Below are 16,228 nucleotides of genomic sequence, written 5' to 3'. Positions count from 1 at the left end.
AGTGAACCCTCCACACAAGGGTACTCATCACCAGAAATACACCCCCTACAAGGGGCTGCCCAGCCCAGCCAGAGCAAAGTGGATCACAAAACCACAGAATGCTTTGGGTTGGAGGGATCTTAAAGACCACCTGGTTGCAACACCCCTGCCATGAGCAGAGACACCTTCCATGAGACCAGATTGCTCAAAGCTCCATCCTACCTATCCTTGGACACTTCCAGGGAGAGGACACACACAACCTCTTTGGGCAAAGCACATTGTCAGCTAAACCCTCTGGACCCCTGGGCTCTCTTTCAAGTCTACTCCATGAAGGCTTTAGCAGAGATCCAGCCTGCAGCGATGCCAGCTCCTACCCATTTCGAGGAAAGGCAGCAGTGCCACCTTCACAGACTGGTACAGATGGTCCCAGCACAGAGAGAAGAGCAGGAGCTAGGTCTGGCACAGACACAGAAATCCTCCCAATACCCCTGGCCTCAGCATTCCTTAGGTTTCTGACACAAACCCTTAGCAGGCAGTTAGGAGAGAAGCAGGAGAAGAACTGAAGCTGGACCATGTGTGCTGGCAAGGGGAGACGTGGGCAAAACCCACTTGGGAAGTTCCTGCCACAGTATTTTCACCTTGCCAAAAGCTGAAGTGGCAAATCAGCAGATGCTGCTCACTGAAGAAAGAGACATCTCTCCGAAAACTCTTGGTTGCCAAAAGCCTTAAAAGAGTAAAAAAACAATTAATTAGCTGTTGACTTATTGTTCCCCCAGGAGGAGATGCAGCAACACAAGCTGCACCCAGGCACTTGCTGTTGCAACCTGTGGTGGAGACCATCACCAGCAAACTTGGTGGCAAGGGCAGAGTGGGTGCAATGCTTTTAATGGCCAGGCTGGACCTCTCCCCTGCTCTGCTTGTGTGCAAGTGTCAGGTGATGAAAACACATTCAGTGAGAGTTGCTTATTAAGGTCTGGCTGCCCCATGGAAGAACAAACATAATTGGTCAGAAGTTGGTGTCAGACATTGGGATACCTTCCTTGCTCCCCAAAGAGCTTCACCTCCAAGAAGCTTTGCACTAAGCTCACCCCAGCCAAGTGCTGCTGCTTCTAAGCAGGCTCCAGCTACCTTGTTGCCTGTAACATGGCTGAAGCCAAGTCCCATTTATTCCTGCCAAAAATATCTCAACTGAGAGACAAGGCAAGGCTGAGGGAGGAGGGACTGTGCAGCCTGAAGAGAAAGGGAGGCAAGGATCTAACTGCTGGCCTTGGCTACCTGATGGGCAAGGTGCAGTCAGCCTCCTCTTGGATGCACACAGCAAAAGGACAAGGGGGAACAGGTACAAGGTGCATCAAAGGAAAAATTATTCATCTTGAGGATGATCAAGTCCAGCACCCAGAGAAACTGAGAAATCCCCAGCCTGGGAGATGTTTGAAACTCAGCAGGCCTGGTCCTGAGCCAGCTAAGCCAACTTTGAAGTTAGTCCAGCTTTGACAAGGGATTGGAACAGAGCCCTCCAGAGCTCTTCTCCAACCTCAACTCTTCTGCAATGCTAATTTTTTTCCCCCAATCTCAGCAGTTCAGATTTCAGCTATTGGCAGCTCAGCAAGAGCATCTTAGAGGCAAGGCTGGAAATGTGGTGCTTGGACCAGACAGGGAGCACTAGCAGCCTCCAGCCTCCCAGGGCTTAGGGCAGAGCTCCAATACCTTATGGTCTGAAATCCTTTAAGAGTATCACTGTGTCCCAGGATGGGTAGTGCTCAGTTTCCTCTGCTCCCAGCAGAACTGCACAAACAGGATGTGATTATCTTGTAAAAATCTTTGTGTTCTAAACCCACACCTCCAGCATCCCAGACAGATCACCAGCCCATGGAACAGGATCCAAACCCACACCTCCAGCATCCCAGACAGATCACCAGCCCATGGAACAGGATCCAAACCCACACCTCCAGCACCCCAGACAGATCACCAGCCCATGGAACAGGATCCAAACCCACACCTTCAGCATCCCAGACAGATCACCAGCCCATGGAACAGGATCCAAACCCACACCTCCAGCATCCCAGACAGATCACCAGCCCATGGAACAGGATCCAAACCCACACCTCCAGCATCCCAGACAGATCACCAGCCCACGCAATGGGATCCAAACCCACACCTCCAGCACCCCAGACAGATCACCAGCCCATGGAACAGGATCCAAACCCACACCTTCAGCATCCCAGACAGATCACCAGCCCATGGAACAGGATCCAAACCCACACCTTCAGCATCCCAGACAGATCACCAGCCCATGGAACAGGATCCAAACCCACACCTCCAGCATCCCAGACAGATCACCAGCCCATGGAACAGGATCCAAACCCACACCTTCAGCATCCCAGACAGATCACCAGCCCATGGAACAGGATCCAAACCCACACCTCCAGTATCCTAGCGAGGTCACCAGCCCACGGAATGGGATCCAAATAGAGATATTTACTTGTCCTCACACCTGCCAGCAGCTCCCTCCCAAAGCCAGGAGCACTCAATGGAGAGCACAGCACAGTCTTTGGTTTTTCTAAGGCTTTGCTCCCTCTCACACCTTTCTTTCTCAAATCTCCCCCAACACAAACCACATGAGCCCAACCTGCCCCAGGAAAAGCCCAGCTCGTAGGGGAAACAACCAATCTTTCACACCTTGCTCCAGACACAAGACTGCTGTGTTCCAGGAGAGATTCATCACCCAGGCAGCAGGTCTGACAGCAGAGCCTACCCTCCCCAGAGTGCCCAGGAGCCTGCCCTGATTGCATTCTCTTCTCAGAGCAGCCTCTGATGCACGGAAGCAGCTCCAAGCATCTTCAGTGGGAAAAACTTCCACACAACCTGACATATGAAGCAAGGCTGAGAGAACTGGATTTGTTCAGCCTTGAGGAAAGGAGGCTGAGGGGAGACCTTATTGCCATGTACCAGTAGATAAAGGGTGGCTACCAGGAGGATGGAGACTCCCTTTTTACAAGGAGTCCCCATGGAGAAGACAAGGGATGATGAGTACAAGTTGCTCCTGGGGAGATTCTGACTGGATTCCTGAAGACAACTGTCCCCCATGAGAACAGTCAGACATTGGAATCATCTCCCAGGGGAAGCAGTGGATTCTCCTACACAGGGCAGTTTCAAGACTCAGCTCACCAGGATGCTGGCCCAGCTCATTTCAACAACACACTTGCCTAGAAAGGTTGGACCAGATGATCCTTGGGCTTCCTTCCAACCTGGCATTCTGTGACCCTATGATGAGTTCCTGGGCCAGTCCCACTGTGCCCAGAGCTCCCCATCCACAGAAAAGTGTCACTGTCCTGGATACCCAGGGCAAGCCCTGAACTCCCTTTCTCTTGCCCAGGTGTGGAATTGCACATGTCTATGGAGTGGTTTCTTTCCAGATGAATTCAAATCCTTTCCTCCTGTTTTGACTGAGAACGCCTAAGAGCTCTGAGATGCTGCAATGACTAAGAGACAGAGTAAGGAGGTAAATAAAGTAGGTGAAAATACACTTCACTGGCTTCAATCATCTAAAGAATTGATTTGCATCCCTGAGAACGTCCTGAAACCCAGGATCTTATTCCACCATAACCTGGCAATTGCACTCCCAAGCTCCCAGTGACAATTGATAACGCTGCTTGTGACTGGCTTTGGAGCAGACAAAGCCACTCAGCCACACTATTCATCCTCCCCACAGCAATCTTCCTGCCTTTGTTGCCTGCACAGGCAGTGAGAGAGAAGAGCACAAGCCTCAATCTTAGTTGTCAGCTCCACTGTAGGGAAGCAACCCACAGAAGAAGGAAAGCCTGGCAGCTGGGGATTCAGACACCGCAAGCGGCAGCTCACAGGTCTCTGCCTGCTGCCAGAGTGCAAAAGTGTTGCCATCAACTTCTCTGTCTCTCAGCAGCATCAGCTCCTTAAGACTGCAGCAAAACACCTGGAATTCTGGTGAAACCCAGGGATCTGACTTCTTTTATAAAGCCTTGGAGCACCCTGGTGTGCTCTGCACGCTTGGCCTCCTGGCAAGGCTCCACTAAAACACTACAGCTATGTGATTTTGGGAACTGTTGCCTCTTGCCCCCCCAGATCCAGTGACGTCCTGTAGCACCTCTCCTTCATGCCATGATCAGCCCTGGGATGAAGTTTGCCTCTCTGGCCCTGGGCAGGAACCTGCCAAGCCCCTCAGCACAGGAGAGGAGAAGCCTCTCCTGAGTCTTCAATCACAGATAGTTAGTGGGCACTGCCATGAGGGGTACATCAACAGTACTTGAAAGGGCATGGGGAAGGAAGCAAGCTTCACCAACGGTAGTGTTCAGGACATGCCCTCAGAGATGTAGGTGCCCCAGAACAGGTCAGTCTCTGATGCCTCTTTGAAGCAATGAAAGTGAGACATAAAACTAGAATGAGAGCAGCCTGATCAATCATGGGAGAAGATAGAGTTTGCTTGTCAAACAGGCTGAGACCACATAAGCTCCACAGATGTAGCTCCAACGCACCCACACGCTGCCCATTTGCAGCTCTCCACACATGGAAGCTCTCGGCTGACAAAGTCAGCAAGCAGCGACCCACAAGATCCAAGTGTCTGCTCTCCAGAGAGCTGGCATCGGTGCCATCTGGAGAGCTGACACACTCCACCCATCAGACCGAAACGTGCGCCCTCAGTTCTGCGAGCGCACCGAGGCTCTGCCTCCCGGAGCTGGAGACCGAAGCACACAGCTCAGCAGCGGGGGAACGACCACGCCGATGTCCCTGCCTCGCTCCCGCAACGCGCCGCCCTCCTCGGCTTCCCCAGTGGGGACCACACCTGCTAATCCTGGCTTCTCGCCATCCTCCCCCCCAAGCCTCCCAGAGAAACACACCAAAGTCCCGACGCTGAGCTGGTTAATTCTTCCCAATCTAAAGCCAAACAAGTAAAATTTGGTGAGGAAAAGCTTCCCTGCAGTGATAATTTGCACTGGAAAGCGGAGCTGGAAACAGCACCACATTACATCCTAGAAGAGACACAGTACACAGTCACAGGGAAGGCAGTTGGTGCCAAGAGAAGGAAGACAGCATGGATGGGCTGAAAGGTTGAAGAGATGGAGGAAAATGAAACAGAAAATGAAATGAGCAGACCAAGAACTGAATTTCTGGCACATGCACTCTGGTCGTAACTAGGGGACCTGGCTGCTTCTGAACCACTGTAATTCAGGAGTGATGGAAAGCCTTTTCATTCTCCTGACAACCAGCCCATTCCTCTCTCCACACACCAGCTGTGTGCTTGCAAGAAGAGGCTGCAGCATTTTATACAGTAGCTGCCCCCTTTTTTTTGCTTGTTTGTTTGCAGTTGTAAATAAATTATTCCTCAGATAAGAGACTGAGCCTCTCCTCTGCCATGCAAACATGGTGCTGAGGTGCCATGCACACCGGGGCGTTAGCAGGGGAAATAAGCCTCAGCCTTGTACTGCACAGAGAAGGTGCAGTACAACTGAGCAGTGTTGGGGTGGTAGCCTCACAGACTCAGGGTTGCTATTCACACATGCTCTGGACATGTCAAAAATGAAGCTCCAACCCAAGAAGCACTTATAAAAAATTCAAAGGAATTAGCCCTTTTCTGCTCCAGCTGCCTCTTTCATAACACAACTTTGCAGCTGGTGTGGCTCTTTTAACGTCGCTATTGGTAGGATTTGATCCGTCATCCCTCCAGCCCATGGTGGCACTAATCCTTTCCCTCTCATTTAAAAGATAAAAGGTGCTGCCTCCCCCCCCGCCCCAGCCCCCGCCAAAGCCCCACGCATCACTGCAGTCCTGCAATACCTTTGTCCGACATCACTCCCCAAGGATCCCATCCTCCGAGCTGGTAACAAGGGGCTCACCCCATGGACATCTTCTGTCGTTGCTGGTGGGACAGTTTTTACATGGGAATTGCTCTCTGAAGGGGAATTCTTCAGCTTGGCTCTTGCCATCTGCACGCTTTGGCTGCCTCTCCAACCTCCTCCTCCTCCTCTTTCCCCCCTGAACTCTCTCATACATAGCAATCCTCACCGCATTCAGTTTAGAGCTGCCGGCATGTACCATCTCCTTCCTTCCTCTCTCTCCCCACTCACGGCTGCTCAGTGGAACAATCCTGCCCTGTGCATTTATTTTGGTAGTGAGGGGAGTCAAGGCAAACTCTGTGGCCTTGCTGCTGCAACAAATTTGGTGCAAGACGACTGAGGAAACATCCACGATGCAGAAAGCTCTGAACCACCTTTGTTTAGCAAAGAATGTAATTGCCTTGGCTGCCTCCCTCAACAAAACGCTTGCGCTGCTCTTATCACCACAAGCAGGGCAGGGGCTGAGGGATTATTTTTTCCCCATCCCTGTTTTTCAGTAGCAGCATGAGGGGGAGGAAGCTATTTTATCATATTCCTCTGTGTAAGCAGCAGCATGGACTGCATGCCAGGGAACAGACTCAGCAGCTTGGCTCACAGGCACGAAGCAGCAAAGCAAGGTCCCCCCTGAAATGCACCTGCTGCGAGCAGAGCAGAGAGGAACTTCAGCTGCTTCCCTCTCGGTGGCTGTCAGCCATGGGGCTCAGGCACTGCTTGCCTGGTCAGCTGAAGCAGTGCCTGGAGAGGTGTCCTCAGAGCTTCCCCTCTGCAGGTGAGAACAAAAGCTGCTGCTCCTTGGACATGCTTGGCATTGGCTCCTCCAGATATCAAACAGAAAAAGGAATTCGCTGTGGCCAGGTGTGGTCCAAACAGGAGCTACACAGGAGTCCCCCAGCGAGCAGGTGGGACCAGACTGGGGGGTGCCACACATCCTGTTTTCTTCCTGGGATACCACCAGTCCATAGCTACTCCTGCTCATGCTTGATGGCAGCCCTCAACACTCAGCATCTTCAGGAGGGCACCTTCAGGAGAGCTGGGCCAGAACCATAAACCTGGAGCACAGTACCCAGCACCACGAACAGTGGTGGCCTAGCACCACCCCAGGACATCAACATCACTCCACAGCATGCCAGCATCACCCCACAACATGCCAACATCACCCCATGGTATAACAGCAAATATGACCTTGCTGCCTATCAACATCACCCCATGGTACAACACATCACCCCATGGCATGTTAACACCAGCTCATGGCATGCCAGCATCACCCTGTAGCATGCCAACACCACCCCACTGCACACCAACATCACCCCACATCATGCCAACACTGTGCTCCAATGCTGCTCCACTGTGTGCTTGTCCTAAAGAGTAGCTTCACTGCCTGCTCACCAGTGAGCCATCACCCTATGGAAAGGCAACTGGAAATAATTCAACTCCACCACAGGGTTTCTTTAAAATGAACACAATGTACAAAGGGTCACCACAGTGACAGCTGGAAGGGTCTTGCCAAGGTCTGAGACAGCTGTGTAAGGGCTGTTTCTGAAGTAGGGGCAGAAGTTGCCCTGAAATGGGATCTCTGGGATCCCAAGATTTCATTTATGGAATGGCATTTCCCTTCAGCATTGCCCTGACCACACTGGCACCACTCTCTGAGGCCATCAGGGCACCTGGCACTGCCATCCTGCACCAAGCTCTGGCTGTTTCCAAGTCATAGAATCACAGAACCAGCCAGGTTGGAAGAGATCTCCAAGATCATCCAGCCCAGCCTAGTACCTATGGCACTAAAAGCCCCAGCCAGGCTTTGCTTCAACACCTCCAGGCACAGCGACTCCACCACCTCCCTGGGCAGCCCATTCCAATGCCAATCACTCTCTCTGACAACAACATCCTCCTAATATCCAGCCTAGACCTCCCCTGGCACAACTTGAGGCTGTGTCCCCTTGTTCTGTCCCTGGGTGCCTGGCAGAAGAGCCCAACCCCACCTGGCTACAGCCTCCCTTCAGGTAGTTGTAGACACCAGTGAGCTCTGCCCTGAGCCTCCTCTGCTGCAGGCTGCACACCCCCAGCTCCCTCAGCCTCTCCTCACAGGGCTGTGCTCCAGGCCCCTCACCAGTTTCATTGCTTTCCTCTGGACACGTTCCAGTATCTCAACACCTCTCTTGAATTGAGGAGCCCAGAACTGGACACAGCACTCAAGGTGTGGCCTGAGCAGTGCTGAGTACAGGGGCAGAACCACCTCCCTTGTCCTGCTGCCCACACTGCTCCTGATCCTGCCTCCCATCAGGGAACTGTCAGGCCTGGACTCTGCTCCTTTTCTGTACTCAGCAATGGTCTGTGACACTGAGGCTGTCCCCTGGTGGTCTGGGGAGAGAAACCAGGTCCCTGTTTCCTGTTAACCAAGCCCTTGCTTCCCCACTCAGAGCATTATTTCTTAATGGGATTTCACCCCGAGACATCCTTTATTTCAGCACTCTGAACAGCAAAATGGATAAAAACCCACAGCCCATTTGCTGATCTGCCAGCTTGCAGCACACATTTAATTTCTCCTTTTGCCTCAAAATAATTCATTAGCTCAAAGCAATCAGCTCCTAACAGAGTCGATCCTTTCTGCTTCACGGTTTGCTTCAGCCTCAGCTTGCTGCTCTCTATCTGCTTCCTTCAGGGAGCTGCTCCCAGGCCCCAGTACAATCACTGCAGTGGATTGTGTTCAGCTCAGTGACTGATGAATCCTACTGGAGAACTGGAATCAGTGGGACTGGGGCAGTCAGGTCTCTCTTTCAGGGAGCTGTTTGCAAAGTTGGCTCCTAATTCCAGCAGAACATTACTTTCAGGGCTGAGGATTGATGTTTAAGAGTGGCTTATGCCTCAGCTATCATCTCAGCACTAATGCCATTGAGCAGCAGCACTAAACAGAAGAGCTATTAAGGAAAAGATCTAGGGAATTCTACCAGAAAATGGAAACTCTCCCTTCATACTTCTGCAGTGTTGAAGGTGACAAAAACCACATCAAAAAACAACCCTGAGAAACTCAGCTCCTGCCTGCAGGAGCCTCTACATGAAGATTCCTTTTCTGTCAAACACTTGAGCACAAACCAAGGCACAAAAACCATCAGAGAGGGGAACAATCTGACACAGGGTCACGAGAAACTGCAAACAGGCTGCTGGTGTGAACAGCCATTTCCCTTCCAAGGGAGAAAAGAGGTTGCCTGATGCCAAGGAGAGCCTCTCCCAGGATGCATAACACCAGAGAGCTACTCAGCTCCGCGTTGGGCTGCTGAAGCACTTCCCTTGCTGCAGTTCTGTCAGAAGATATTCCTCATTTGGGCAAGGCAATTTTGTTCCACACTTCACCTAAGAGATCTGCAGCCTTGGCAGCATCTGTCCTGCCAAGCCACCTCCCAGCCAGTCACTGAGTGCACTCAGGTCAGTAAGGTCAGCCGAAGGAGGAGGACTAAAGCAGGAACCTGTGGCAAAGACAACCAGACCATGGCACTAAGTGCCCCAGCCAGGCTTGGCTTCAACACATCCAGGGACGGTGACTCCACCACCTCCCTGGGCAGCCCATTCCAGTGCCAATCACTCTTTCTGACAACAACTTCCTCCTAACATCCAGCCTAGACCTCCCCTGGCACAACTTGAGGCTGTGTCCCCTTGTTCTGTTGCTGGATGCCTGGAAGAAGAGCCCAACCCCACCTGGCTACAGCCTCCCTTCAGGTAGCTTTAGACAGCAATGAGGTCTGCCCTGAGCCCTGCTCCAAGCCCCTCTCCAGCTTTGTCACCCTCCTCTGGACACCTTCCAGTACTTCAACATCTCTCTTGCACTGAGGAGCCCAGAACTGGACAGCACTCAAGGTGTGGCCTGACCAGTGTTAAGCACAGAGGAAGAATCACCTCCCTTATCCTGCTGGCCACACTGTTCTTGATCCAGGCCAGGATGCCACTGGCTCTCCTGGCCACCTGAGCACACTGCTTACCCTGAACTCAGTGCCACAGGCAAAGCACTTCTCTGTGTGCACCCAGAACGTTCACTCCTGCTGAAACCTCGGTGTTCCTGGAAAGAGCCAGAGCTGCACAGGTAACCCAAAGCACAGCTGGGCCAGCCTGCTCTGCAGGGACACACTGTCTGTGTTTCCACCCATGGCATGCCAGGGTAAGCTGCACATCAAACACCTTGTTTGTACAGCACGCCCTCCAAGGGAGCCCAGGAGTGAAAACCAACACAACATAACCTCGCTAAGATCAAAGCCCAAACAAGAATTCCTCTGGTCCAGCCTGGCTCCCTGAATGCCAACCATCTGACTGCAAGCCAGGAAATCAATGTTTAATTTTAGTTTGAGAGCCCATTACAAACTGCTGATTTCTCATTTCAGTGTCTGCATTATGCAGAGACCACTGCTGTGCCGGGGGCTGAAGAGTTGGCTGGGAACTGCTGAGCAGCAGTTGCAGTGGTAATAATATTTCTGAAAATAAGATTTAGAAAGGAGCAGATTTTTCATTAGCCTTAATTGAATCCACAGCAACTGCACTGTTAAATGTTCTCCTTTGATCCAGGTAGCTTTCGGTCCCGACTGCCAAACCTCCTTTTACACCCCTATCCATCTTATGATTAATAAAGCATGACCTGCCCCATTATAACCAGTTGATGAAAGAGGAAGGCACTGGGTTGATTTTTGTATCCTTCTGGTAAACAAACCTGTGATGTTGAGATACAACCCAAAAGTGTCAGCGTGCAAAGCCCTCAGTGAGAACAGGCAGGTGAATGTATTTGAAGTCTTCAAAAGGGATAGAACCCTGGAATTGTTCTGGTTGGGAAAGGCTTCTCAGCTCAATTCAGTCCACCTGCCAAAGTCACCCTGAAAGGCAGCCACTGGGCAAAGACACTCCCAAAAGCAGGTAACTTTGTGGGGGAGAGCATGTTCTGCAAGGAATCATGGAATGGCCTGAACTGGAAGGGACCTTAAAAAGCCCTGCTTGTTCTAAAACCCCTGCCCTGGGCAGAGACACCTCCCACTAGCCCAGGCTGCCTAAAGCCTCATCCAGGCTGCTTAAAGCCTCATCCAGCCTGATCTTGAACACTTCCAGGGATGAGGCAACCACAATTTCCCCAGACAAGCTGTTTTGGTGTCTCACCACCCTCACAGTAAAGAATTTCTTTCTGATGTCCCATCTAAATCTGCCCTGCCCCAGTTTAAAACCATGGTCCCTTGTTCCCTCACCACAGGGCCTTATAAAAAGTCCCTCTCCAGCTCTCCTGTATCCCACTTCAGGTTCTGGAAGGCTGCTCTAAGTTCTTGCTGGATCTTTCTCTTCTCCAGGCTGAACAGACCCAGCTGCCTCAGCCTGCTTTTGCAGAAGGGCTCCAGTTCTCTGGCCATCTTTGTGGCCCTTCCAGGGACCCTCTCCAATAGATTCATATTCTTCTTGTTTTGGGGGCTCCAGCCCTGGACTTGGTAATGCAGGTGGAGGATCACCTCCCTTGGCCTGCTGGCCACACAACTCGTGGTGGCTCATCCAAGCACACAGCCACATCAGCATCTCAGGTGGGACTCTCAGCCACGGCAGAGCTGCTCTCTGCAGGAGGGGCTGTGTGCACCCAAGCACAGAGACCATTGAAGGGACCTTGAGCTGACAACATATTAAGACTTCGACAAACTCCCTGGTTCTATGGACCCACTGTCAAGCTGCTCTAAGACAATCACCTTCCCCCCGGGGCTATCACCCAGCTCCTCCAGCTGCTCCTCACCAGGCAGGCTCAGCTCTGTGCTGCCTCAGGGCAGCCCTGACCTCCTGTTATTCGGTAACTCCATGGCAAAGCAAGGCCCCAGCAATTTGATTACCACCACAAAGGCTTCCCATATTTCAACACCTCAACAAATGTAACAGGATGACATTAATGGCTTAATAAACTTCAGAGCATGACTAATTCTTAAACCTCACAAACCCTCTGGCCCAGCTCTTTGCTCAAGCATTTTTCTAGGAGAGCACACACGCCAGTTCTGCCCTTTGGTGGCCAGGGAATGCCCTACACTGCCACCGTGAGATCTGCCAAAAAGCTCTGCAAGAGCTGCCAAAGCTTGGAGGTTGCCAAGGCTCAGCCCTGCAAAAGCAGCTCCACGCCCACTGCAAGGCTCCTGCAGCCAGGCAAGCACCAAGCCATGCACAGCAGCTCCACTTCCTACAAGAGAACTGCCTGGAAGTGCCAGTGTTTTGGAGGAAATGCTTCCTCACTAGAATGTTTTCCCCTCTGATCTCGGTTTCAGTTGAAATGGCAAATCTGCCAACAAGACAAAAGCACAAAGCCTCCTGATATTGGTCTTCTGAACTCATTCTTTGCCTAGGAGTACAAAGGGCTACAAAGAGGGGAGTGAAGCATCTTTGTGATGCGGGAAGGTGGAGAGCCCTGGGGCTGTTCAGCCTGGAGAAGAGCAGATAGAGGAGATCTTCTCAATGCTCAGCAAGAGCTAAAGGGTGAGGGGCAAGAGCACGGGGCCAGGCTTTTTTCAGTGATGCCCAGTGACAGGACAAGGGACAACAGGCACAAACTAGAACATTCCATCTGAACAGGAGGAGAAACTTCTTTGCTGGAGCCCTAGAGCAGGCTGCCCAGAGAGGTTGTGGAGTCTCCTCTGGAGAGATTCCAAACTCAGATTCCAAACATTGTGGTCCTGGGCAGGCTGCTGTGGGTGACCTTTAGCAAGGGGGTTGGACTGGATGATCTGCAGAGGTCTCTTCTATACCACCATCCTGACCCTGAGGTCTTTAGGAGCTCCCTGCCTGCTTTCATGAACAGCACACCCTGCACAAGGCTGGCCCAAGTAACCCTTCCTAACAAGACAGGTCCTTCTGCCCATATTTTTCACTATTCATCAGTTGCAGTTAATGAGAGGGCTGAATCCAAAGAGTTCTGGTTCCTTTTGCAGTCAAGCATGATGCCAATACACTGATTACTTCAGATTGCAGGGAGATTAGAATATAGAGGAGATGCTTGGGAATCCTCTCTGGGCAGCAAGGAGTTGTGTATTTATTAACAGAAGTGCTTACAAAATGTGGTTGGTATTGATCCATTTTAAAAGTTCTCTCCATTTTCTTTCCATCAGCCTGGAGAGGAAGGTCCTCCCTGGCACACTGCCACTAGCATGGCTGCAGGACCTCAGCACTCAGCTGCTGCCAAAGAGCAAGTTGATCTTTCCCAGGGATGAGCTGGGCAACAAATATTAGGGTTTTGAAGACACAGATGATCAAATCCTTCCTGAAGGGGCTGGGGAGAAACCAAGGATGGATGGTGAGTCCTACCTGATGTTCACAGAGGCAGAGGCTTCCCAGAGCTTGCTCCCCATGAGAGAGATGTGGATCTCTTCAAGCAGATGGGGTTTGGTGCTGCCTGAGCACTGCTACACTAGGTTAGGGTCAGACAAGTCCACGGCAGGACAAACATGGTCTGCACTTAAGCTCCTGCAGCCTCCGTATCTGACGGATCTCAGCTCCTGCCTTCCCCTCTCCTGCAAGCAGAGGCCCTCAGCAGCAGACCTGCCAAAGCTGACGGGAGGATTTCCCAGGACTTCAGCTTTCTTTGAGGCAAATCCATGGCTTGGCATCCTCACAAACAGAACCAGCAATGGGCTACTGGCAGCAGGACAGTGGCACCAGAAAGCATCTCAGTGACCCTCCCACCTGCATTCACGGTGCACAGGTATTATTGGCTGTGTGCATCACCATCACAACAAGAGGGCCCAGCCAAAGCAAGCCTCTGCTTCCCTGAGCTCAGCAGAAGAACCCAGCCCTTTCCCCCTGCACTCTGAAGAGAATCAAGATGCAAGAGGTCGATGCAAGGCAGGCAAGGAGGGGGAGGGGGGGAAAAAAAGCCCAACAGATTTCACAGGAGCTTGTAAGAAGTTATGGCCTCTTTGAGTCACACAGTGTCACAGTATCACCAAGGTTGGAAGAGACCTCATAGATCATCAAGTCCAACCCTTTACCACAGAGCTCAAGGCCAGACCATGGCACCAAGTGCCACGTCCAGTCCTGCCTTGAACAGCTCCAGGGACGGCGACTCCACCACCTCCCCGGGCAGCCCATTCCAGTGTCCAATGACTCTCTCAGGGAAGAACTTTCTCCTCACCTGGAGCCTAAATTTCCCCTGGCACAGCCTGAGGCTGTGTCCTCTTGTTCTGGCGCGGGCCACCTGAGAGAAGAGAGCAACCTCCCCCTGCCCACAACCTCCCCTCAGGTAGTTGTAGACAGCAATCCAGCTAAGAACTAGAAAGCACTCATTATTTCAGTGGAATTTCTCCATGCACTGCCCAGAGCTCACCAAGACCCAGGGGACATTCAAGAGCTGGGAGAGTGCTCCCAAATAACAAAGGCACCGAGCAGCTGGAGAGGATGTGCAGAGGGAACGACACACACAGAGGCTAGGGTAAGAGCAGCTCCCTGCAACGCCTGCTCATCAAGATCTAGGGCACCATAAAGCCAGCCCCAAGTCCTGCCTGACCTTTACTTCCACTGGTTTCTGCTCCCTCTGCACGTTGCCTTGGCAGGGTTAATGTCTTTGCACCACAGGCACTGACGAGTTCCCCAAGAAGCCGTCAGATGGTTCTACACCACTGTGAGTTCTCCTTTGTATCCAGGACTCTAACCCAACATTTGTCTTTAAAAAGCAACACCACTCATGTGAGAAGTTGATTAATTCCACTTGTTATAATTACTCTCACAAATAAAATCCAGCTATTCCCCCTGCTGGGGGGGGGGGGGTAATGGTCCTTACCCTTTGCAGTGAAGCATTTCATTTCCAGGGGTGAGAAGCTCTGTACCAAGCACTAAGTGTTCCTATTAAACTGTCATTAAAAGCATTTCAGGAGAAGTTCACAAACTGCAGGGGTTTCTGTCATCACAGCAGCTGGCTGGGACAGCAACTGGGCTGAACTGCCACAGCCACCACTCTACCTAAGTCCCTGTCTCCATTCAGGAGTCTCCACTGGAACAATTTACTGCAGGCAATGCACCGCAGCAGCCATGACCACCTCTGGAAGGCTCTCACGTCTGAGGATCTCCCTCTTGCACCACCATCCATGGTAGGCTGCTCCATCCCCACCGTGCTTCTGCAGTGTGCTCGGCAGCACAGCCAACAGAAGCCACCCAGTGAGGAGGAGCCCGGAGCAGGGAAACACCAAGATTCACTGGCACCATCCCACAGCTGCAGAAAGCTTTAGCCAACTGGTGCTGTACCAGACACGCAAGGCACCTGAACGATTTGCATGACACAGGCAGGAATTAACTGGCTGAGTTTTATTCCCTCACTTCCCCTATTTAGTCTTGGCAGCTGAATCAGGCAGTCCTGAACAGCACTTGGCAGCAGCTCCCTGCCTCAGCCAGCAGCTCCTCAGCTGAGTTTGGGAGACTTCTCTAACAAAGCAGAGCATTGGAGCTTTAGGAGGAAAAGAACATTTTAGAGAGCTCAAAGGAGAGCCTATTTAGCAGCAGCAAGAGAGCTGGAAACAGAAGGAAGCCTTTGAAGAGCTGGGCTGATGGAGAGAGATGGCTAAATTATGTAAAATAAGAAAATACATACAGAGCTTGCAGGCAGGCTGTGAGCCCGGGGGGGGACGGGGTGGGGAGGCAGTGTGTCTGATACTAGAGCAGCCTTTGATTTCTCTCCTCTTCCCCCAGTTCTCTGCATCCACATTTTAAATGTTAACAATTTCAAAACGTTAGGATTTGGAAGAGAGAAGAGCATCATCCTTAGGACCCAGGACTTCAGAAACTGCCTGGTCATGCCCTGCAGCTTTCCCAGCACCCTGTGCAGTGAGCAGCACCCACACCAGCCCCACTAAACACACCAGTCCCAGCACCCACACCAGCTGCACTAAATGTGCCAGTCCCAGCACCCGCCCCAGCTCCCCTAAACACACCAGCCCCAGCACCCACACCAGCCCCACTAAACATGCCAGTCCCAGCACCCACACCAGTCCCAACACCCACACCAGCCCCACTAAACACACCAGCCCCACTAAACACACCAGCCCCACTAAACACACCAGTCCCAGCACCCACACCAGCCCCACTAAGCACACCAGTCCCAACACCCACACCAGCCCCACTAAACACACCAGTCCCAGCACCCACACCAGCCCCACTAAACACACCAGCCCCACTAAACACACCAGCCCCACTAAACACACCAGTCCCAGCACCCACACCAGCCCCACTAAGCACACCAGTCCCAGCACCCACACCAGCCCCACTAAGCACACCAGTCCCAACACCCACACCAGCCCCACTAAACACACCAGTCCCAGCACCCACACCAGCCCCACTAAGCACACCAGCCCCACTAAGCACACCAGCCCCACTAAGCACACCAGCCCCAGCACCCACACCAGCCC

General features: G+C 52.1%; 1 protein-coding gene across 11 annotated transcripts in view; it reads right to left on the bottom strand.

Moving 5' to 3' along the window:
- The window catches only part of KCNT1 (potassium sodium-activated channel subfamily T member 1), a 101,740-nt gene that overhangs the window by 49,518 nt on the left and 35,994 nt on the right, over window positions 1-16,228 (bottom strand). For 3 of the 11 annotated variants that reach the window (XM_064171444.1, XM_064171447.1, XM_064171445.1), the window contains exon 1: window positions 5,791-6,067. The exons of 7 other annotated variants lie outside the window; for them this stretch is intronic. In XM_064171444.1, the coding sequence (XP_064027514.1) occupies window positions 5,791-6,002 (212 nt within the window). In that variant the 5' untranslated portion in view covers window positions 6,003-6,067. Of the gene's footprint in view, window positions 1-5,790; window positions 6,068-16,228 lie in introns of those variants that run through there. One more of the 11 variants, XM_064171449.1, reaches the window with a different exon arrangement.

The sequence above is a fragment of the Pogoniulus pusillus genome, chromosome 35 (genome assembly GCF_015220805.1).
Source record: "Pogoniulus pusillus isolate bPogPus1 chromosome 35, bPogPus1.pri, whole genome shotgun sequence".
Taxonomy (NCBI): Eukaryota; Metazoa; Chordata; class Aves; order Piciformes; family Lybiidae; genus Pogoniulus; species Pogoniulus pusillus.
This window is presented reverse-complemented; position numbering and strand designations above follow the sequence as displayed.